The sequence below is a fragment of the Schistocerca piceifrons genome, chromosome 7 (assembly GCF_021461385.2).
Source record: "Schistocerca piceifrons isolate TAMUIC-IGC-003096 chromosome 7, iqSchPice1.1, whole genome shotgun sequence".
Classification (NCBI taxonomy): Eukaryota; Metazoa; Arthropoda; class Insecta; order Orthoptera; family Acrididae; genus Schistocerca; species Schistocerca piceifrons.
The window spans coordinates 236095068-236120840 of NC_060144.1; the positions used below are offsets into that span (position 1 = coordinate 236095068).

The following is a 25773-nucleotide window of genomic DNA, read 5'->3' on the forward strand; positions in this document are numbered from 1 at the left end:
TCGCTACTTAGAAACTGTTGAGCATGACAACTGTTATATACCAGTACAGTGACTGGCCGTTTAGCAGTGAATATTGTTCTGTTATTATTATAGTATTATGAAAAGGAAAGTTTCTACTCATTATATAGAAGAGATGCTGATTGCAGATAGGCACAACAAAAAGACTGTTGCAAATAAGCTTTCGGCCAAATAGATGACACACACACACACACACACACACACACACACACACACACACACACGACTGCAGTCTCTGACAGCTGAAGCCACACTGCGAGCAGCAGCAGCAGTGCATGATGGGAGTGGCAAATGAGTGGAGCTAAGGAGGAGGCTGGGACGGAGAGGGGAGGAATGGTAGGGTGAAGGTGAGTGAGAGTGAAGTGCTGCTGGGGAACACGCAGAGATGAGATGAGGTGAGGAGAGGGTATGGCTGCTAGGTGCAGTTGGGAGGTTAGACACAGGGCAGGGAAGAGTTTGAGGGGAGATGGTGGGGGGGGGGGGAGGTAGTGGAAAACGAGAGAAGTAAGAGTACTGGGTGCATTACTGGAATGAGAGCTGTGTAGTGCTGGAATGGGAACAGGGAAGGGGCTGGATGGGTGAGGACACTGACTAATGAAGGTTGAGGCCAGGAGAGTTATGGGAACGTAGGATATATTGCAGGGAGAGTTCCCACCTTCACAATTCAGAAAAGCTGGGAAGGATCCATATGGCACAGGCTGTGAATCAGTCATTGAAATTACGGGTGTTATGTTGGACAGCATGCTCAGCAACAGGGTGGTCCACTTGCTTCTTGACCACAGTTTGTTGGTGACGATTCATGCGGACAGACAGCTTGTTGGCTGTCATGCCCACATAGACTGCAGCACAGCTGTTGCAGATTAGCTTGTAGATCACATGACTGGTTTCACAGGTAGTCCTACCTTTGATGGAATAGGTGATGTTTGTGGCCGGACTGGAGTAGTTGGTGGTGGGAGGATGTATGTGACAGATCTTGCATGTATTTCTATTACAGTGACATGAGCCATGAGGTAAGGGGTTGCGAGCAGGAGCACATTTGTAGGTTTGGTGGACAGCGGAATACCACTGTGTGTGTGTGGGGGGGGGGGGGGGGAGGGGGGGGGCTAGGGGGCAAATCTGGGGTACGGCTATGGGCACCCATATGGCACCATCCTATGCCAACCTATTCATGGACCATCTAGAGGAACCTTCCTAAACACACAGAATCCTAAATCCCTCACCTGGTTCAGGTTCAAGGGTGACATCTTTGCAATCTAGATTGAGGATGGAGACTCCCTATCCACATTCCTCCAGAACCTCTATAGATTCTTCCCCCATTTGCTTCAGCTGGTCCTACTCAACCCAAATATCCATCTTTCTATATGTTTACCTTCACCCCAAAGATGGATACATCAGTACTTCTGTCCATATTGAACCTACGAACCACCAGCAATACCTCTACTTTGACAGCTGCCACCCATTCCATACCAAGAACTGCCTTCCATACAGCATAGTCACCTTTGGTTGTCACATCTGCAGTGACGAGAGGTCCCTCTCGAAATATACCAAGGTGTGTGTAAAACTTTTTTGAAAACTACTTTAAATTTATTGTAATTAGAGCCTGGATTTTATGTAACATCAAATTAAGAATTATTGAACCAAAATTGGTGAAATATGTTGTTGTTGTGGTCTTCATTCCAGAGACTGGTTTGATGCAGCTCTCCATGCTACTCTATCCTGTGCAAGCTTCTTCATCTCCCAGTAACTACTGCAACCTACATCCTTCTGAATCTGCTTAGTGTATTCATCTCTTGGTCTCCCTCTACGATTTTTACCCTTCACACTGTCCTTCAATACTAAATTGGTGATACCTTGATGCCTCAGGACATGTCCTACCAACCGATCCCTTCTTCTAGTCAAGTTGTGCCACAAACTCCTCTTCTCCCCTATTCTGTTCAATACCTCCTCATTAGTTATGTGATCTACCCATCTAATCTTCAGCATTCTTCTGTAGCACCACATTTCAAAAGCTTTTATTCTCTTCTTATCCATACTATTTATCGTCCGTGTTTAACTTCCATACATGGCTACACTCCATACAAATACTTTCAGAAACGACTTCCTCACACTTCAATCTATGCTCAATGTTAACAAATTTCTCTTCTTCAGAAACGCATTCCGTGCCATTGCCAGTCTACATTCTGTATCCTCTCTACTTCGACCATCATCAGTTATTTTGCTCCCCAAATAGCAAAACTCCTTTACTACTTTAAGTGTCTCATTTCCTAATCTAATTTTTGTTGATGTTCATCTTATACCCTCCTTTCAAGACACTATCCATTCCGTTCAACTGCTCTTCTAAATCCTTTGCTGTCTCACAGAATTACAATGTCATCGGCGAACCTCAAAGTTTTTATTACTTCTCTCTGGATTTTAATACCTACTCCGAATTTTTCTTTTGTTTCTTTTACTGCTTGCTCAATATACAGATTGAATAACATCGCGGAGAGGCCACAAACCTGTCTCATTCCCTTCCCAGCTACTGCTTCCCTTTCATGCCCCTCAACTCTTATAACTGCCATCTGGTTTCTGTACAAAATTGTTAATAGCTTTTTGCTCCCTGTATTTTACCCCTGCCACCTTCAGAATTTGAAAGAGAGTATTCCAGTCAACATTGTCAAAAGCTTTCTCTAAGTGACTTATTAAACTGATAGTTCGATAATTTTTGCATCTGTCAACACCTGCTTTCTTTGGAATTGGAATTATTATATTCTTCTTGAAGTATCAGGGTATTTCACCTGCCTCATATATCTTGCTCACCAGATGGTAGTTTTGTCAGGACTGGCTCTCTCAAGGCTGTCAGTAGTTCTAATGGAATGTTGTCTACTCCCGGGGCCTTGTTTCGACTCAGGCCTTTCAGTGCTCTGTCAAATTCTTCACGCAGTATCATATCTCCCATTTCATCTTCATCTACATTCTCTTCCATTTCCATAATATTGTCCTCAAGTACCTCGCCCTTGTATAGTCCCTCTATATACTCCTTCCACCTTTCTACTTTCCCTTCTTTGCTTAGAACTGGGTTTCCATTTGAGGTCTTGATATTCATACAAGTTGTGAAGTATGTAATGAAGCAATTATATGTAAAATCCAAAATTTTATTTTTTTGCTGGAAAAAATAAGCTCACTGGTAGGCTAGTCAAATATCTATGTTAATTCTTAATCAGTTCACTTCTTCTAAAAAGTATTGAAGTACAAATATCTCCTATTCAAGCCCGGGATATGCAGTTCATTATAGTGTACTTTTGCAAATATTCTGTTGCCATGCACAGTCTTTCATATGACTACATCTTTTTGTAATATAATGTAATTGGATAGATATAAAAAATCTACTCACCAGGAAGTGGCAGGAGAACATACGTGTAGTGAAAGGTTTTACGTATGCAGTATTTCAGAGCCAGTGGCTCTTTCTGCCACAAGGAATGAAGAAAAAGGAAGAGGGGTGAAGAAAAGGACTGGAGAGGTTTAGGAAAAGGGGTGAAGTTTGGAAACGTCACCCAGAACTCGGAGTCAGGGGAGACTTACTGGATGGGATCAGAAGGAAAGACTCGTCGTCTTTTTATAAATAGAGATAGGTTACTCAGCTTCGCCAAAAGTCAGAGGTGCATATTTATACTGAGATATTATGCTAGGAATAATACTCTGAAGGAGTTCTACCATTTTGTCATTAAATAAACAAAACACAATAGCAAGATTCGAGTATCCAGGGTTCTTATCCAGCCCAGATTGCAGTTTGCTGGAATCTGCACCACCCATTTCACCTGGTTGGACATTGACCTTCAGAACTGCGCCTTCCAGTATTCCCGCAGTCTCTTGGGGAGGCATAATTGAAGTCTCCAATTTCTTGATACTGTCATGAAGCCAGCTGATGTGACTTGCAAATAATGAAACTCAACTGAGTGCTTTAGAATTGTTGAATGCTGACATGGATTCACTCACAGATACCCTGCAGGATGAGAAGAAAAGATCTCTGTCACTGACTTCGCAGCTTGAAAGTGTTTACTGTAGAAAATAACAGCTGCAGTCCCTGTTGTCACCTTGTTATCATTGGCTCCAGATGTAGAGGTACTACATCAGGCAGTAGCTGTTTGTAGCGATGTAAACAATAATGACATTTAAAGAAAACCTTCTTTATTTCTGATTTCAGTGGAATATCAGGAAACTGATGTCTGTCTCTGCCACTTGTTGCAATGCATAAGTCATACACGTAGCTTGCACAAAGTTTGGATAAAACACATTAAGCAATTTCTCCGCTTTCAACATGTATGGAGCTGGTTCAGTGTGCATCAGTAGGACCCTCTCTTCTTTTATGCCATCAGACCATAATACCGTAAGTTTATTGTTAATGAATTCAGCAATTGTTGAACTATCTGTTGCCTCCAAAGACTTACAGTAAATTAAGCAGTCTCGGAGTCAGACTTGCTCACAATGAAGTTAGCCGTGGAATGGCCTATGGCATCTGTTGTTTCATCTGCAGAAATCCATATAGGTGATTTGACTAGGTAAGCCCTGATTTTTTAAAATATGTCAACATTGCAAGAATCCAGGTAATTCTTCCTGACAGTGAATTCATCGGGAATATTGAAGTTGAAGTAGTATTTCTGTAAGAAATGATTAAATTAATGTATCTGAAGTTTGTCCCTGCAACCAGTGCAAACACAATTCTTTGTAAAATTTGCTATTAGGTGATGTATGTTTTCCCGGCAACTGTGTAAGTAGGATCTGTTTCTTTGAAGAAATCCATTGTTTATTCTTAATATGTAAGATTGCTTCATAAATGTTGTTTTATTTGAAATGTCTGCATACATCCTATACGTTTATCCAAGTTTGGCAAAGGACTATTTCACCATCAGTGGTTAAAGCACCATCAATCGAAAACCATGTTTTCAGCTTTAATGGCAAGATGTGAAGTGTCTGAGAACAAGAAAGGAAATCCCCCCTCCCAGGGAAGGAAAAAATCACTGTATGTTACTTTCCGATCATCCCTCATAATTCTGCAATAATATTAAAATGTGCAAAGTTATGTAGTATAGCATGAAATATGTACTACATCTCAAAATATGTAATTTAAAACTTTGAAACAAGGGTCTTTTCAGTGTAATTTGTAAACATTTAGTTTTTCTTATAACAACATACAAAGGAACAGAATACGTTAGTCATAAAATCGGGGCTATAATTTTAACAATCTCTGTTCGGAGAATATCTAACAATTACATGATATAAACACATTTTCGGCACATTACTGAGTCTTTAACGACAATGCAAGGAAACAGGGCACTAGAGAGGAAATGTATTCTGGAAATGGCGATTAATTATTGAAATAAATTTTCAGCAGTTTTTGAAGAAGTTAGAGATATTAATGACAAGCTTGATATTAGCCCTTAAATCCAAGTTGCCATGACTAAAAGAATACAGAAATAGTGCGTATATATTTTCTCATGGTGGAGGTGGCATGTGCAAGAATGCACCCATTTTCTTTTCATTGGACAAACTTTCTATGATTATCATCCAAAGGGTGGAGTAGAGCATCAAGCTTTTCCAGGCATCACTCTTCCTCTAATGGATCGCGTTTGCAGTTGTATACATTGCACCACTTAGCTTTCTTCTTGAACCCTCCCCAGTCTGACAAAAAACAACTTCATTAGAGACCACCTGATCCTGATGTTTAGTGATTTTGTCCTGTCAGTGTTAAATTACAATAGCAAAATTGTGCACTCAGCATCCGTACTAGGCTACACACCTGCCTGCTTCTGTAAGAGAGAATGAAGCGACAAGTTGGGACTGATCGCCAGGCCACCATTCTCAGACTCATCAAATTTGTGGAATTACAGTGGAAAGGAGGAAGCCAGTGTAACACTGATGTAAGAGAGGTGCCCTGATTTCCTGGGTATGCAATCCTCAACATTAGACTTACACTTGCTCCATTTATGACCTGTAAATCCCAGCATTGTCTCTCCCACTAATACACAGCATGCATGCAAGTGTGTGTGTGTGTGGGGGGGGGGGGGGGGGGCAAACAGAAGGAACAGAAAGTTTTCTTCCTATTTTCCCCTATTTGTCCATAAAGTAAAACCTTCTTCAGTGCCGTATCCCTACCTTCACTTGCCTTCTTTCCTCTCCAAAATAACCCTGATATTAGTTACATACAGAAAACTGAATAAATTTTGTCACTAAATAGTGGTGGGAAGAGGGCTATGATTCCTACTCCACTGCTTCATTTTCTAGTTATTTCAGTATACTCAGGTTTAGTTTATAAAGTCATAATGAAATTTGTAATTTGATTTTACTAGATGCATAAGAAACATGGACTCCTATTGCTTTTTGTGCTCTGTGAGCTCTGGTAATTAAAACAATGGAGTGGTTGAAGTATTTATCTCATAGACACTAATAACTGGCAAAATTTTCACCCAGTTGGACCAAGACTGCACTGATGCTAACAGCTTCACCTATTCGTAATTTATCAGAAAGTAATGATTAACGATGTCAGGAATAAGGAATTAAGATATAACAAAGAAAGAGAATTTGCAAAACATGTCATCATCAGGCGAAGAAGACAGAACGATCTGTATCATTTATAATAAATTTTAATAGTTTTGATTACAGTACAATCCAAAGATACCTAGGTGATGACTAGTTTTGCATTTTCCAACAACCATTTTCAAGTCACGAATTCACTGTAGATCCAATTGGTATCTGAGACTTCAGACAATATTGTTGTTGTTGTCTTCAGTCCTGGCACTGGTTTGATGCAACTCTTCAGGCTACTGTATCCTGTGCAAACTTCTTCATCTCCCAGTACTTACTGCAACCTACATCCTTCTGAATCTGCTTAGTGTATTCATCACTTGGTCTCCCTCTACGATTTTTACCCTCCACGCTGCCCTCCAATACTAAATTTGTGATCCCTTGATGCCTCAGAACATGTCCTACCAACCGGTCCCTTCTTCTTGTCAAGTTGTGCCACAAACTCCTCTTCTCCCCAATTCTATTCAATACCTCCTCATTAGTTATGTGATCTACCAATTTAATTTTCAGCAATCTTCTGTAGCACCACATTTCGAAAGCTTCTATTCTCTTCTTGTCCAAACTATTTATCGTCCATGTTTCACTTCCATACAGGGCTACACTCCATACAAATACTTTCAGAAACGACTTCCTCACACTTAAATCTATACTCGATGTTAACAAATTTCTCTTCTTCAGAAAAGCTTTCCTTGCCATTGCCAGTCTAAATTTTATATCCTCTCTACTTTGACCATCATCAGTTATTTTGCTCCCCAAATAGCAAAACTCCTTTACTACTTTAAGTGTCTCATTTCCTAATCTAATTCCCTCAGCATCATTCGATTTAATTTGACTACATTCCATTATCCTCGTTTTGCTTTTGTTGTTGATCATGTTATATCCTCCTTTCAAGACACTGTCCATTCCATTCAACTGCTCTTCCAAGTCCTTTGCTGTCTCTGACAGAATTACAATGTCATCAGCGAACCTCAACGTTTTTATTTCTTCTCCATGGATTTTAATAACTACTCCGAACTTTTCTTTTGTTTCCTTTCCTGCTTGCTCAATATACCGATTGAATAACATCGGGGAAAGGCTACAACCCTGTCTCACTCCCTTCCCAACCACTGCTTCCCTTTCATGCCCCTCAACTGTTATAACTGCCATCTGGTTTCTGTACAAATTGTAAATAGCCTTTCGCTCCCTGTATTTTACCCCTGCCACCTTTAGAATTTGAAAGAGAGTATTCCAGTCAACATTGTCAAAAGCTTTCTCTAAGTCTACAAATGCTAGAAATGTAGGTTTGCCTTTCCTTAATCTATTTTCTAAGATAAGTCATAGGGTCAGTATTGCCTCACGCGTTCCAACATTTCTGCGGAATCCAAACTGATCTTCGCCGAGGTCGGCTTCTACCAGTTTTTCCATTTGTCTGTAAAGAATTCGTGTTAGTATTTTGCAGCTGTGACTTATTAAACTGATAGTTCAGTAATTTTCACATCTGTCAACACCTGCTTTCTTCGGGATTGGAATTATTATATTATTCTTGAAGTCTAAGGGTATTTCGCCTGTCTCATACATCTTGCTCACCAGATGGTGGAGTTTTGTCAGGACTGGCTCTCCCAAGGCCCTCAGTAGTTCTAATGGAATGTTGTCTACTCCCGGGGCCTTGTTTTGACTCAGATCTTTTAGTGCTATGCCAATCTCTCCACGCAGTATCGTATCACCCATTTCATCTTCATCTACATCCTCTTCCATTTCCATAATATTGTCCTCAAGTACATCGCCCTTGTATAGCCCCTCTATATACTCCTTCCACCTTTCTGCTTTCCCTTCTTTGCTTAGAACTGGGTTTCCATCTGAGCTCTTGATATTCATACAAGTGACTCTCTCTTCTCCAAAGATCTCTTTAATTTTCCTGTAGGCAGTATCTATCTTACCCCTAGTGAGATAAGCCTCTACATCCTTACATTTGTCCTCTAGCCATCCCTGCTTAGCCATTTTGCACTTCCTGTTTATATTCCCTTTTGCCTGCTTCATTTACTGTGTTTTTATATTTTCTCCTTTCATCAATTAAATTCAATATTTCTTCTGTTACCGAAGGATTTCTACTAGCCCTCGTCTTTTTACCTACTTGATCCTCTGCTGCCTTCACTACTTCATCCCTCAGAGCTACCCATTCTTCTTCTACTGTATTTCTTTCCCCCATTCCGGTCATTTGTTCCCTTATGCTCTCCCTGAAACTCTGTACAACCTCTGGTTTAGTCAGTTCATCCAGGTCCCATCTGCTTAACTTCCCACCTTTTTTGTAGTTTCTTCAGTTTTAATCTACAGTTCATAACCAATAGATTGTGGTCAGAGTCCACATCTGCCCCTGGAAATGTCTTACAATTTAAAACCTGGTTCCTAAATCTCTGTCTTACCATTATATAATCTATCTGATACCTTCTAGTATCTCCAGGATTCTTCCATGTATACAACCTTCTTTTATGACTCTTGAACCAAGTGTTAGCTATGATTAAGTTATGCTCTGTGCAAAATTCTACCAGACGGCTTCCTCTTTCATTTCTCTCCCCCAATCCATATTCACCCACTATGCATCCTTCTCTTCCTTTTCCTACTCTCGAATTCCAGTCACCCATGACTATTAAATTTTTGTCTCCCTTCACTATCTGAATAATTTCTTGTATCTCATCATACATTTCATCAATTTCTTCATCATCTGCAGAGCTAGTTGTCATATAAACTTGTACTGCTGTAGTTGGCATGGGCTTTGTGTCAATCTTGGCCACAATAATGCGTTCACTATGCTGTTGGTAGTAGCTTACCCACACTCCTATTTTTTTATTTATTATTAAACGTACTTCTGCATTACCCCTATTTGATTTTATATTTATAAACCTGTATTCACCTGACCAAAAGTCCTGTTCCTCCTGCCACCGAACTTCACTAATTCCCACTATATCTAACTTTAACCTATCCATTTCCCTTTTTAAATTTTCTAGCCTACCTGCCCGATTAAGGGCTCTGACATTCCACTCTCTGATCCATAGAACGCCAGTTTTCTTTCTCCTGATAACGACATCCTCTTGAGTAGTCCCCGCCCGGAAATCCGAATGGGGGACTGTTTTACCTCCGAATATTTTAGCCAAGAGGACACCATCATCATTTAACCATACAGTAAAGCTGCATGCCCTCAGGAAAAATTACGGCTGTAGTTTCCCCTTGCTTTCAGCCGTTTGCAGTACCAGCACAGCAAGGCCGTTTTGGTTAGTGTTGCAAGGCCAGATCAGTCAATCATCCAGACTGTTGCCCCTGCAACTACTGAAAAGGCTGCTGCCCCTCTTCAGGAACCATATGTTTGTCTGGCCTCTCAACAGATACCCCTCTGTTGTGGGTGCACCTACGTTACGGCCATCTGTATCGCTGAGGCACGCAAGCCTCCCCACCAATGGCAAGGTCCATGGTTCATGGGGGTAGGCAGACAATATTACTTACCACAAAATGTTACTGTAAGTAACTTGTCAAAAAAAAAAAGAAAAAAAAAAAAAAAAGATTTTACTCATTGTAATGATTCTATGGTGGTTAGCACCATATGTTGTCTTAGGTACCAGTTACGTTGGCGGTATGATCTAAAGATCATTGTTGTCAACGAAACCAGTTACAATTTATTTATTTATTTTTTAATTGGAAAACTTTTAAAATTTGTGTTAAAGAAACATAAACTATAAGAGTTTCGGTGTAGCAGTACCAATACAGAGGAGCAGAAATCATTTTTGTCAAGGGTGGATTTTAAGAACATAGAAAAATTTAAAATAGATCTTACACAAAAGTAGATCATATAGTTTAAAAGTTTTGCCATATTTGGGGATATCGACGTCATCAGGATTTTGAGAATGAAAATAACACAACAGTTGCTTAATGGAGGCTACCAATGAGGCAGATAGTTTTGAATTTTGATAATGTTTGTTTTTACAGCCAATTTAAGCAGTCTTGAGTATTCTGAGCAAGAACTTTTTTTCGTTGGAACTATGCAAAATGATGATATATACCAGTAATGGAATTATTATACAATGGATGTAATCCCACACCCTTGACGTTTGGCATGAATGGGCATCTCAGGTACAGCTTCAAATACTGTAGTTATATTTCTTTTCAATTCAATCTAATAGAGGCATGTTGTAGCATCAGTCTAAGGAAGGTAGAACCACCCATATCACTTTTGCTTCAATCTCAGTAAGTTCAGTGTCATGTAGTTATTTTGATGTTCCTTTGCAATTACATTTGGCCAAGATTTTGAAATCTGATACCCATCAGTTAAAATCCCCTAGAAATTTGGACATTTAGCTTCTGGGGTGTAAACCAGACAGTGATCACATTTTGGACCATTATTTGCAGCAACTGAAAATGTCATTGTAATGTTATGTAAAAAGTGGAATAAAAAACAGTGGGGATCCAGTAATTACTTTTTTGAAATTTGAAAACATGACAGATTAAATATGATATAAAGGGCAGTTAATAAATCAGATGTAAGAAGATAACAGGCAAATTATATGAGTGTAAAAAGAACAACAGAGAAGCAGCAAATGATATAGTGCAGAAGAATCAAAGGAACATGACAGATTAAATATGATATAAAGGGCAGTTAATAAATCAGATGTAAGAAGATAACAGGCAAATTATATGAGTGTAAAAAGAACAACAGAGAAGCAGCAAATGATATAGTGCAGAAGAATCAAAGGAAATGACAGATTATGACAAAGTGCAAAATATGAGACAGTTAGTGTAAACTGAGGCCCAGTTGGGGGTGACAATCAAGCATGTGTCCCACTTCTCTCACCTCTTTTGCATTCATTGAAGAAACCTCTTAATCTGAGAACTAGCATTTGTGTCATTTTCTGTATGTGATTGTTCCTTGCACTGCCTCTTTTTAATTGTATGTAATACGGGAGTCCCTTTCGTTCTAAAGGCTCAGAATACTGTGGTATGTGAGGCATAATTTCATCCCTTGATTGTTTTGTCAGTAAAGAGAGAATTATGGTGCTATAAAAACCTCTTTTAGCTTGGATACATAGTCAGCACAATGGATGAATTGGCAGCAAATAACTCATAATCACAAGATCAGTTTTGAAACCCACTGATAAGCTATGAATTGCTGTGAGCTGTTTGTTGCATGGAAGTAGTCTGTAAGCTGGTGCTGAATTTTATCCACTCCCTTTTCACTCCATCAAGAATATAACTGTAACTACATTTTAATGACTATTCATCAGTCGTCTCCACAAATCTTTTACAAATAAGAAATGGAATCAGATACGATATTCAGTGGAAAAATGTCAGATGGTTGCCTGTTATAAACCTGACATTTTTATGTTTGAATAAGCTGTATTATTCAACCTTTTTCAACAGAAGAGTTGTTTAATTTACTAAAAGAATTACACATTGCATTCTTCATATAATATTAGACACTTGATATCCATCAGGTACCAAAATTTCTCATGGTGAATGTACAGTTAAAAAGGACAGAAAAGAAAAGTTGTTGTTCATCATACTAAATGAAAATGCTTTTATATTTTGGAGTTGTGCACTCGATTATCACTAATGTGTAAGAAAATTTATTATTATTCAGAATTTTCTCATTAATTTATCACATTGAGTTACAGGTGCTTCAGTCAATCGAGGAGAGTCAAAAACAGTGAAGGAAACTGCCGTTCCTAATGAACTACTGCAAACAGTGGACAGCTTCAAGTGAGTGACCATTTTCTTTTTCACCTAAGGTTGATGTATGGCTTTTGTTATGTCAGATTTTTTAATTAATATTTGCATGTTACTCCATTAAAGAAATATAAGAAATGTTTATTTCCAATGAGAACTCTTAAAACCCTTATGTAGTACATACAAGAAAAGTAGTGGTAATACCTGTACTTTTATTATTGCCATTACCATACAGTGAGATGTCCTGCATTTCTTGAAGAAAATAAAATTACTTCTAATTTTAACATTCAGTATAGAGTTACTCCTACATTGGACACACCACACAACATGGTACACAGATTTACAGGGAAAAAGGGGCAGAACTGCTCTGAATGGACCAGAGTACATGGTTCCAGTACATGGGTCAGTAAAAATGGAAAATGAATTTCTGAAAATTGGAAGTGTTGCTTTCGCAGTTGTTTATCATCAGCTGAGTGGAAAAATACATAGAAACATCATCTGTGTGCGACACCAGTACTGAAAAGTCGAAAGATACATGGGAAAAATAATGTCTGATTTACTATCACTGGTGATGGAAAATTTGATTATATTTTTTCATGTGTTGTCAGAATACTGGAACACTGGATCAGTTTTTTTATTTTATTTTTTTTAATTTATTTATTTATTTATTTATTTATTTATTTTATTTATTTTTTTTTTTTTTTTAAATCATAATGTTTCAGATTCCACAATCTGGCCATTCTCAATACAGGTCTGTTATGTTTCCTACTTTTAATGATTCCACTCAAAACTCATTTTGAGATAGCATACAAATTAATTTACACACCTCCTGTCGATAGACGACCACCTTGTTCCGACTTGGTGCAAATATAGTAAACAAACCATTTCCTTTGATGTACCAACATTGTGCAGAGCAAGTTTGTTGTTGCTCTCCAATGAACAGAACAATGCAGTTTGCTATCCACATTGGAAATGTTGCACTGCAGCAAACTCTTTTTCTTGGTTTTGCATGGTGCAGGGCATGAGAAAGATAGTTACGCTTAATTCTGAAAGTTAGCAGCAGTGGATTTTGTTCAGACATGGCACCAAGAAAGAGTTGGAACAAATATAAATAACAAATTAATATTTCATGAGTGACAACACATTTTTCGCTCTCAGCTTTAGTTCACTAAGCTCATATATAACTCATAGGGGCTTACAATGTATAACCTATAATTTCATGTGCTGATCTTTCCACTCTTTTAATGGGATTTCTGACAACTAGTCAGTTCAACCAGGGGCTCCAGCTCATAGTCTCAGATTTGACTGAAATTCAGTACACTAATTCTACCATGTGTGGAACACTTGTGTACAAAGTGTTAGTTTCCCCTGCCAATTAGTTCCAGAATTATGACTTGTGAAAGAAGGTGGCAGGACCCGGAAATTGCAACCCGCATCTGGCAATCTATCTTCAGTCCCAACTTCAGGTCTTAATTACATTGGAACTATTCCACACAGTCCAGTGAAATTTTTACAACCTAGTAACATCCACTTAGAGAACACACTCTGTGAATCAAAACACCAACAACATATTTCTGAGGGAAAATAAAAAATTCCAAAATGTGATTAAAAAAATGTAATACATTAAAAGGTACATATTGTAGGTGCCCTCTATGCCAAATATAATTCACTCAAAAAGGGTATAAATATTTTTGTGGTAAGCTTAATGTGGCCTAAACACACACAGAACTCATCTTGCCCATATCAGTCACAAAAACTGAGTTACATGCACACGAAAATACAAAAATTCGAAAAATTACCTGAAAAACATGGATTTTCTAAGTGTGGTAGCACAAAACGGACAAGTGGTATCCAAGCCAAATTTTACACACTGCATAAGTAGACCATAATGATTTTATTTTTATAAAACTCCAACACTAGCACCTTTATTTCTGAACTCAATTGCTTACCCTGAGCCTGCTGAAGTTGTGGAAGCACTCCTTGGGTTGCTTTTACTTTCCTAGCTTGCTTTACCATATATGTAGAAACATTGAATTCCTCTGCAGTGTAGTCAGTAGACCATCTGGAAGGTGCAAGGGTAAGAATAGCTACTTTTTTGTGGCGTGTGGATATGGCACATTTTTCTTTCAAATTGTGCACAATTTTGTCCAAATCAGAGCATTTCTGGCATGATTTCTGTTCATTTGGAGCAGATAGTTCTTCCTCTTCCACCATTAGTGTGTCAGCTATTTTGTGTTTTAATTACATTTGAGCTTCTTGTAGTTTTCTTCTACCATAGCTGGACCTGTCTCTTTTCCCAACTTTGTGTGTCTACGTGGGAGACAAACCAAGAGCAGTCACTGAAGTATTTAATTCCTCATCCGCTGTGGTTGTAGGTGGCTGATACCCTTCGTCACTGTCATGTAAATTATCAGAATATTCTTCATTTTTAGCAGTGTAACACACCTGGAACATAACTTTTGTCCCGGTTTCATGTTAAGTCCCATGCACTGATTCACTTTCAATGTTGATTTTATATCAATTTCTCTGAGGCTACACTTCACTGTCTTCTTATGGATCTGAAATGGATCAAAACAACTTCTTTGTAGGAAAGAATATTTATCCAGAAACACTTTCATATGATGATAACAAACACTAAAGTTTCCGGGAACTGTACTTCTTGTGCCCACAGGGTGTATCCCGGATCTCCATAGCAACAAATCTTGGTCCGATTCATCCAGATCATACAGTACAAAGCGAATGCCACATTTTGTTCCATATGTTGTTTTATGACATTCAGATGCTTGTGCTCTACTATTACTGCAACTTGTTTGAACGAAAGCACCACTAGTACACTCTTCTGCCTCCATACTGACTTACCACAACAGTACTGACCAGTCTGAACTAGAATCTTAGAAACATGAGTAACCTGTAATTGTTGCTTCTTTCCTTTGTTGATCCTTCCTAACAATGACTCATTCTGTCCCTGAAAACTACCCTTGTTTAACTTTCTGTTGCCTAATGGTTCCCAACAATTGTTACATCCTTATCTGAAACAAGCTGTCTGCATCATCACTGTTACTTGCTAAATCGTGTTAAAAGAAACGTAACCAAATATGTCTCTGTCAACTTTTATTGTACACAAATGCCTTGCAATAACAAGTTGAAATTTTGACACATATTATATTATGGTCTACTTATATAGTGTTTGAAATTTGGCTTGGATATCACTTGTCCTTTTTGTGCTACCACACTTAAAAAATCCATGTTTTTCAGGTAATTTTTCGAATTTTTGTATTTTCATGTGCATGTAACTCTGTTTGTGTGACTGATATGGGGAAGATGAGTTCTGTGTGTGTTTAGGCCACATTAAGCTTACCACAAAAATATTTATACCCTTTTTGAGTGAATTATATTTGGCACAGAGGGCACCTACAATATTTACCTTTTAACGTATTACATTTTTTTAATCACATTTTGGACTTTTTTATTTTCCCTCAGAAATATGTTGTTGGTGTTTTGGTTCATAGAGTGTGTTCTCTAAGCGGATGTTACTGGGTTGTAAAAATTTCACTGGACTGTGTGGAATAGTTCCAAAGTTATTAAGACCTTAAGTTGGGTCTGAACATAGGTTGCCTGATGCGGGTTGCAATTTCCAGGTCACGCCACCTTCTTTCACAAGCCATAAATCTGGAACTAATTGGCAGGGGAACTTAAAATTTTGTACATGAGTGTTCCACACTCAGTAGCATTGGTGTGCTGAATTTCAGCCAAATCTGAAACTATCAGCTGGAATATTTTCTCAAATTGGTTGAATTGACATGGAATGACCCAACATAGTGTTACATGAACAGAGTATCCTTTTCTGTTTCATTGCACAGAACAAATCTTTGGCAACATTTTTAATTTTCTAGCTGCTAATATCACTTGTAGGAGTGGAAATTTGTAGCTGTGTTGACAAAATGCTGCTATGTGCTGCTACTCTGAAAACTATTTATGAAATAATGTTTTTTCCCAGATGAGCATGTGGTGTTTTTGGATCTCAGGTAATTTTATTACTTCCTCCTTATAAATACCATGATAATAAATTTAATATTTCTGCTAGCAGACATTGCGACAGAGATGGAAGAGCTGGCTTGGCGTTACTAGTGCTGCAGAATAATGGAGAAACCTGCCATGAAGGGCACACATGGCACATACACTGGTGTCCAAAATTATAGCAGGAAGCTGCTATTTCCCCATCCTGTGTCTAATTCACGATATAATCATAAAAACTGTCAACGTATGTCTACAAAATCTTGTTCTGCACGGAAGATAACATTCCGGTCAACGGACAACCATGCCAGTGGTAACGTCAGGGCACCTAGCAAATGGTATAGTGTTTTCCGGGTAGTCCCACATCAACAGTCGCTGTGTACACGGTCACAGATGGTGCCTTATGGCACAGACAAGATGCTTACAAGACTCTGTGTGTTTTAGGGCCATAGGAAGAATGGAAGCAGGACAGTCACAAACTGATGTTGCCCGATGGCTTAAAGTGAATAATTATATTATTTTTCAGATGTGGCGACAGTTTAGAGAGACCGAAACTGTATCCAAAGACCAGGGCAGGGCTGACCACGTGTGACATCAGAAAGAGAGGACTGTTATTTGGCTGTAAGGTCACAATAATACCACTTTAGTACTGCATGGCAACTGGTCTGACCTTGCAGCATCCACTGGACGTGTTGTATTGAGGCAACCAGTGTACAGAAGACTTCGGCAGGGTGACCTTTATTGTCGGAGACCTGCTGTATGTGTACCTCTGATGCGTCGTCACAGAAGGGATTGCCTAGAGTAGAGTCGTCAACATGCCACCTGGCCAGCCAAACAGTGGGTCAATGTTTTTTTCGAAGATGAGTCCTGATTTTGTCTGGAGAGTGGATGGTTGACGTATTTGCATCTGGAGGGAATGTGGAACATGATTTCGGGACCCAAACATTGTGGAAAGAGATCGATATCGAGCAGGATCCCTTTTGGTGTAGGAAGGGATTATGTTGAACACTTGAACACCTCTTCATGAAATTGTATGTGTGAGCTGGCAAGGTTTAACTGCTGTCAGGCATTGTGACAAAATCTTGAGACCTGATGTGCAGTTGGTGTGACGTTCTGTGGGCCCAGACTTTGTATTGATGGATGATAATGCTCTACCTCATAGAGCACTCCTGCATTGCTCTTCTTGTTTAAATCCCATAGAGTATGTGTGGAATATGCAAGGGAGACGGTATGTCAGAATCCACCAACCACTCTCCAAGACTTACAAGCAGCTCTGTAGGAAGAATGGGTGCATATTACAGTTGCTTACACTCTTGTTTTCTTTACATTGTTTGTACTTTACTATCATCTGTTTGTACTGTTTTGTGACAAAATAAACACAACCTTGCAAAATTTCCGTTTGTTGCTTTAATTTTGGACACTAGTGTAGTATGGGCAGACCTGCGGACTGCAGGCAGCAGTGATTCAGGCAGACCAGTGATAAAGCTGAGTTCAACTACCGTGGACCTCGCACATCATGTTGAGCATTGTTGCCAAGTGTTGAGTTGACAGCTGCATTCTGAGTTATCCCTGTGCACATCTACATAAGGTTTTGGCCTTTCTGCTTCCTGCAGATTGACTCTTGTGGTGAGTTTTCATTTCTTCTCTCATGGTTCTGTTCCCTGGGTACTATTGAGCCAATATTGGACCATGAAGTACCCACGCTGGCCGTGTAATGCAGTGGCATTGTCAAGCCAATGGCATGTGGCAATGAAGGAAGTTCTTAAGTGTGTGATGCCCCTCTTTCAAACAATAGAAACTCCAGGCTGGTATATCAACAGTTTAGGAAAAGATAGATTGCTGCTTACTGTACAGCGACAGGATCAATTAAAAGACACTTATACATATGCTTTCAGCCCCTGTCTTCATCAGAAAAAGAAAGAGAAACTCTCACCATTCATTCACTTAAGCAAGCACACCTCATGCACACATGACCATCAACTCCGGCAGCTTGGACCACAATGCATTCTGAAGGCATTCTGGTCTGAGCTACTGGAGCTCATGGTGATGTGTGCATGAGATGTGCTTGGCTGTATGAGTCAATGGTGTGTGTTTCTCTATCTTTTTCTGGTGAAGGTTGTTCTGAAATGTTATGTTTAAGTGTCTTTTAATTGTGCCTGTCTGTAACTTAATGTGTCATCTTTACAGTAAGTACCAATCTGTCTTTTCCTACATTATTGATGCCCCTCTTTCTTTGTTTCCATTTTTAGTGGTAATTTTAGGTCACCATGGACCTGACAGTATCCAAAAAAGTGGGAGAATTACCAGTGTCTGTTCTTACTTCACTGCCATGTAATGTGTATCGTCAGTCCAGTGAACGAGGCCACCTTGTTGTTGTAAAGCAGCACTGGCTTACACGTGTCCAAAATTTGAAGCGCTCCACAGAACATAAGAAACTTCCCTTTGATAAGCTTTGTTGTTTGTTGTCGCATAATCTAAGGCAATTAGGCAGCCAGTAGAGTTGTTGGCGAAGTTGTTGGTAGCCAGTATTTTTCACGCACTGACTTGTGTGGTGCCTACCTGCAGCTGCCATTGCATGCATTCTCAAAGACTTTCTTGGTCCTCAACACCCTGTTTGGACTTGAAACTGAAGGAGCTCCAGTCTTGGGTAAGATTTTGTGTTATGCTCCGTTCATTCCTTGTGCCACGCACATGTGCCAGCCTCTTAACCAGCTTTGTCAGAAGAGCATTAGGTTTTTCTGGTCTGCAGATTGTCCATGGGCTTTCAGTCTCTCAAGCAGTGTTCGTGCTCTGCTCCCTGAAAAAGTGCAGTTTTTTCTTGCAAAAGGTGAATTTCTTGGGACTTGAGCGTAGCAAAGATGACCTTGTCCTGATAGGTGACCTATCAAAGCCATCCTCAACCTGCTGGTTCCCAAAGGCCTAAAGAAACTCCAATCTTTTCTGGATAAGATTTCATATTTCATTTTATGCTCAGTTCAATCGCTGGACTGCGCACATTTCTCATCCTTTTAACTGTCTTCGCCAGAGCGGCATTAAGTTTGTGTAGTTTGTGGATTATGAATGGATTTTTCAGTCTGTCAAGCAGTGTTTGTGATCCACTCCCTGTCCGTCTTTTCTACACCAAGTAAACCGTTAACTCTGGCCTCTGACGTGTCCCAGTATGGCTTTGGTGCAGTCCTGTTCCATCAGAACCCAGACAGCACTGCACCGAACAGCCCATCACTGATGCATCAAAGAAGCTTTCTGCTGTTCAGTGTCACGATCGCTGGCCAGTAGACATGATGTCACGCCAGTGCCTTTATACAAGCCGTACACCAGTGTGATGTTGCAGCAACTGGAGTATGTGAGGGTAGCAACACCATGACAACCACTCAAGAGCATTTCTTCTCTGTGATGAGGGTGAGGACCTCTTGGACAATGATGAATCGATTCTCAGATGGAAAAGGAGGCACTATCCATTATTTTTGAAGTTAAAAAGTTTACATTTTCTTATATAGGGCGATGTTCCTTGTCACTTCTGACCACAAGCCACCGATTTCCTTATGTGGCCCTCATTCCAAGTTGCCCGATAGGTCTGCCCACTGACAGCTGAGTTGGGTCCTCTTTCTCAGTATCTGTTGCTACAATATTCATTATTGCTCCTCCACCCAGCATTCCAAAGCTGATGCGCTACTGCATCTCCTGATGGCCCCCAGTCAGCAGAAGGCTCTCATGGTTGTGTTCAGTGACGCCTTGCGGCGAACCCTGTCAGATTTTCTGTTTATAGAAAAAGAAGTCATGAACAACACAGCTGCTGACCTGCGTTTTCGGAAAGTTGTTTCAGTGGTCCAGATGGGTTGGTCAAGACATGTCTCCTTGGGTGCAGATAAGACATGGAATATGTTTCTCCTTCTATATGATCATCATTGTCCAAGGGATCCTCAGGCATAGCCTGGAGGAACAATGCTGTTGAGTAGTCGTTCCCGTGGCATTGCGACCCCACATACTCCTGTTGCTGCATGCATCACACTGCGGTATTACACAGATGAAGGCATTGGTGTGAGATCCTTGGCTAGTCCCAGAGCACCACTGCGACAGGGTGTCCATTTCACAGGTCAGTTTGTGGGCAGCATGTGGTTGTTCATGGTTGGCGCATTGGCCAATTTCTCATACATGGCCAAGTAGTCCTTCATGTTGTCGACTGCCGCTTTTCATGCGTGCATTGTCAGTTCTTTATACCATTGAGGGATCCCCCCAGGTCCCTTGTATCTAGTAATGGCAGGCAATTTGTGTCATGGGAGTTTGAAGACTTCTGCATCTGTAACAGTATCCAGCATCTGAATACCACCCTGTTTCATCCTGCTTCTAAATCAGAGGTGGAGCATGTCGTGTAGATTCAAGACCCAACTGAAGAAATCAGTATCTGCTTCTGCCCATGATTGAGTCTTCTGGCTACATACCAGGCAACATTGGTGAACAGATGCAATCCGGCAGAACATGTGCATGGGCACCAGCCACAGGGTCTCTCCTGGTTTTGTGGCACCCCGAGTTGCATGCCACAGACCTCGGTGGCCTGTTGCAATTTCATCCCAGTGCTACTGTTTGAGCCTGGTCCTTCAACCAGGGGTGGGTGTCATGGTGGGACACAGAGGTTGGCAGTTGTTTGTGGTGAACGGAGCAGCTGATCCACCATGCAAATCAGTTGTGCCTTGAAGCTGGCAACTGCACTGACTGATTTGGAGCCCATGGATTTTGATCCACTCTCCTCCTCTGCCTCCGCCCTCTGCACTCACTGATTATGGCGACCTCGGCCTCAACTGTTCCCAGTGAACCTCCCCTTGCTTCAGACAGCTGGGTCGGTGTTGCTTCATGTGTAGGTCAATCTGCTGCTGGCTTCTCCGGTAGCCTCTCTGGTTCTGCGCTGGTGGCCGCAGCCCTCCCTGTCAATTTTCAGCCCTACATGGGCTTTTCAGTGGGTGAGGGATTTAGTATTCCCACCAGTGGACACCACAATGAAGAGCGAGCTTGGGTAATGATGTGGAATAGTCCATAAACCCGAGATGGGGGGTGCATGAAGTGTGTAGTATGGCCAGACCCACTGACATCAGTGTTTCCCTGTGGGCAGCAGTAACCCGGGTACACCAGTGCATACACGGAGTTAAGTCTTGTATTGCACATTCTGTTAAGTGTTGTAGTCAGTTGACAAATACCCATGCCAACTGTGTGCTGAATTACCCTGTGCATGTCTGTATGACTCCCCAGACTTTCTGTTTCCCATAGATCGACTCACAAGGCGGGTTTTCATTTCCTCTCACAGGGTTGTGGTCCCAGGTTGTCATCGAGCCACCATTGGCTTGTCAGGCACTTGCGCCAACAGTTTAGTGTAGCGGCAGTGCCATGCCTGTACAGATCCTAAAATAAGTTATAATATTTACTTACCAATTCACCCCATGGTCTGATGACAGTAGGATAACCAAAACAGTTTACCAATCAATAAAATTGACGATTGTGATTCTAGACTTCTAATTACTGTGTAATGTATCAACTTAAGCTCGTCAGACAACATAAAATCTTATCATAAAAGACCACATTGCTCACTTTGAAACACTGTGGATGGTGAAGAACTGTTACAAGATGTTCAAATAACTTACGGGAATGCTGCTAGGTGGCATCGTCGACAGCTGCTGATATTTTGACACAAATACACTCTGACATTTTCAAGGCATAATTGCAACAAGTGCAAGGGAACTTAAAACCTTGGTTTTTGGAGAAACTCTGGAAAGATAACACTCAAACAAATTATAAACACTAGTGCTATCACAAATCAATGGTGGCTGTTGTCAGAAGTTATCAGTGGTGAAATTAATAATCAACAGGTGAGGTACCTTGAACTCTGTTTCTTTGTTTTTTGACAAAGAAGAGAGCAGGATTCTGTGCAGAATTTAAACAAAAACCACCAACTCTATTTATAAGGTCACTTGCTAATTTAATTTCAAGAAGCTCCATAATCACACTATCCCAGTCGTCGGAAGTGCATGCATTCTGCAGGATAACCAGTGCCGAGACAGTGTTCTGCAATGGCAGATTTGCTCAGCTGTTGTAAGTTTGTGTAATGCTTAAGCTAAGTACACCTGTCCTCCTCAGTCTTGATAGTCTGACCAATATATCACATGGCATAACCTGACTTACGCAAATCTAGATCATCTATTATGGAACCTAAAAGTACCTCGATCTTAGATGGTGGTCAAAAAACATACGTCACATCTTATTTCCACAAAATACAACCAATCTTGTTCAGAGAGCTCCCTGTGCAAGGCAAAAAGGCCATAGACTTTCGTGCCCTCTTAGGATTATCATCACCAGACCAGTCCACAGTTGGTCGATAGTGTGACGCATGTGTAATCTGTCTTTCACTAGAACCATTCTGACAAAAGGTGACTTCTTGGTGGGCTAACTAAGCTGACAAACTCTCAGGGTCCGAGATGACGTGGACCTGTGAACCAAGGTACAAAGTACCTCCCACGCTGTGCTAGCTGGTGACAACTGTCGACATACAGATACAGGTCATTCTGAGTAGTTCCTATAAATGGCACGTACTAGCATACCGTCAACCTTCCTCCTGACCGACACATCAAGAAAGGGAAGGCAGCCATCCTTCTTCACCTCCATTGTGAAACAAATATTCAGGTGGACTGAATTCTGGTCTTCTAAAAAGTCAACTGAATTCTCACTGCAGTGAGGTCAAACAACAATAGTATTGTCTACATGTCTGGAAAAACACAATTTTCAAAGCCACCGACTCCAACACACTTTCCTCAAAGTCTTCCATTAACAAATTCACAATAATAGGCGGTAACGGGCTTCCCATCGCAACTCTGTTTGTCTGCACTTAGTACTGATCATTGAATATAAAGTAAGTGGAAGTCAACTCACGTTGAAATAGATTTGTTAATTCCGCACTGAACCTAACCTCAATCAAGCATAATGAATCAGACAGAGGAATACGAGTGAAGAGAGAGACCACATCAAAACTTAATAAAATATCAGAGTCATTCAAACACATTCCCATTAATCGACATAAGAAATCTGCTGAGTTTTTAATGTGGTGCTCAACATAGTAGCTAGGTGTTTTGCTACACGATATGTCAGAACACCAGTGTTACTACCGATTGGGTGAAGAGGAACCCTTTCCCTATGGATCTTAGGGAGGCCATATAACCTAGGGGGAACTGCACAATAATAATAATACTCTTGATAGTGTCCTTGACAAGGAACTTTTCTTCAGGAAGCTGTTAGTCTTTCTGTCAACACATTTTGTGGGAGCAGCATTAGTTGTGCAATACGCTGAATCAGACTGCAGCCCCTGCAACTTTTGAATGTAATCCTGCTTGTCCAAAACAGCGGTAGCATTGCCCTTGTCTGCAGGTAAAATAACAATATCCAGATCAACTCTAAGTGAACATAAAGCAGCTAGCTGCATGCCCATAAGTTATTTGAACATTGTATATTGTTTGCTTGCAGAGGTTGGATAAACTTTGCAGCAGTAGAGTAAGATTGCGATGTGCATTATTGTTTTTGCTGACGAGGGAAACTCCCCATTGCAGCCCCCCTCAAATAAAGTGGTAAGAGGGCCCGGTGGACAGCCCGTCAAAAACTGAACCCAGATCAAGCATGAAAACAGGGAGAAGGTGTGCCGGACTGTTGAAGGAAAAAAAAAATAAAAAAATAAAATAAAATAAAGGCAAAATAGAAACTGTGAATGGTCCAAGAACAAGAACTGCAATAGAGAGCAGCCTGCAAGAGAAATGGCATTGTGGTTAAGTTGTTATGGTGTTGAACTGCCAAGTGGGCAAACCATGTATAAACCTCCACCTTGCAATTATTTTTTTTTCTTTTTTTTCTGTTAGCTTTATTCAAATTTGTGTCTGTGCCATTGTGTAACATCTGTTTGCAACAGCGAGATGTAATGTAATGTATAATGGTAGCTGATTCTACACAACTACTCTATTAGCAGCCAGAAGGAAATAGCTTTCAAATGGGATCCGTGATGACGAGGCGACAAGTCAACCGAATCCTCCACCGGAAAACATGTCTGGTGTGTCATACATGGCATTAGTGACAGTACATATGTAATATGATAGGAATCTCTTATCGATGCACCTGATTTGTACTACTGGTGAGTGAGTGAGATATGCCTCCTTGCCCAGTACAGGTGTTCGTATGAAAGTGAATGCTATAACTTCCAAGGAAATGATGAAAACATAATAGTTTGTCACATAAGCTGCAACAAATGAACGCAACAGTTTCACAATCACAGTTTCTCTGTGCTCTGTCGAAACATGTTTTTAACATTTTTCAAGTTGCATTCCATTTTGGAAGTCTTGACTCTTGAATTCCTTTGTTGTAGCATAGTTCACACCGTTTACTTTTTGTTTTCATTTCTGTGAGACGTCTATGTGGTATCTTGCCTACTCTCACTATTCATCAAATTTTTTGGTGAAAGTAATGTATTCTTACCACCTGACTCATATTCTATACGCAGTGTATAGTGTGACAACTACTAAGACTATAGAAAGAGAACAAACATTTCAGTGACCGGACAAGAAATTCATAATGTTGTGAAGAAAAAAAAAGGGTGTGTGTGTGTGTGTGTGTGTGTGTGTGTGTGTGTGTGTGTGTTTATAAATGGCGCAAGGGAGTTTTGAACATGCTTGTCTGACCAACACTGTGACCACTGACCCACAACACTGTTGGTGTTTCAGGCTGCTCTATATCACACTTCTTGTTTTTGGCCCATTCACTGTTCCTATTTTTTTTCCCCCACAGTTCAGTACACCTTCCTGTTTTCATGCTTGAGCTGTGTTCAGTTTTTGACGAGCTAATCTCACCACTAAATCTGAGGGGCGTGCAATGGGGAGTTGTGGTTCCAGTTTTTGCCCAAGGTGTGGGTCATATTATCCTCCTGCCACTAATTGCATTAGGCAACATGTTGGCTTAACTCTTGTTCATGACAGGAGCCATTAAACTCATCAACGATTGGATTTTGTTTCCAAGGAATTGTTTTGACTTCATTTAATGATTACTTGAAAAAATTTTGGCTATTTCTTGGCATTGGCTGGACAGTGCTTTATGGATGCAGTTTGACAGGGCATTTCATTCTGTAACTGCCTGGCATTTGGTGAAGTTTGAACATTTCTGTGGCTTTGGGGTATGATACTAAATCTGGGCATTCTGTGATACATCTCACGGAGGAAGCTTTTGGTGACAAAAAATGAGGTTTTAAATTCCCTTGCACAGTGCTCCTTCGCAGCAGTTATACCTCAGGAGTTACCGTGTGCTTAAGTGATCCTCTGTCATAAATCATGGCAGTCAAGTGGCTTGTTTGCACCTGTCAGTAGTATGGAATCAACACATTAAGATGGGTTGCCGTGAAGATGTTTCAGAATGAGTTACAGTATCATGTTTGGCCATATCCGTAACCCACTCCATCAGACCGTTATGTTTCCCTCTACT

At 40.4% G+C, this 25773-nt stretch overlaps 1 protein-coding gene across 1 annotated transcript in view; it reads left to right on the plus strand.

The window, feature by feature from the left end:
- Positions 1-25773, plus strand: part of LOC124804709 (nuclear pore complex protein Nup58-like) — a 129501-nt gene that overhangs the window by 27085 nt on the left and 76643 nt on the right. The window contains exon 3 of the mRNA XM_047264968.1: positions 12216-12300. Within this exon, the coding sequence (XP_047120924.1) occupies positions 12216-12300 (85 nt within the window). The remainder of the gene's footprint in view (positions 1-12215; positions 12301-25773) is intronic.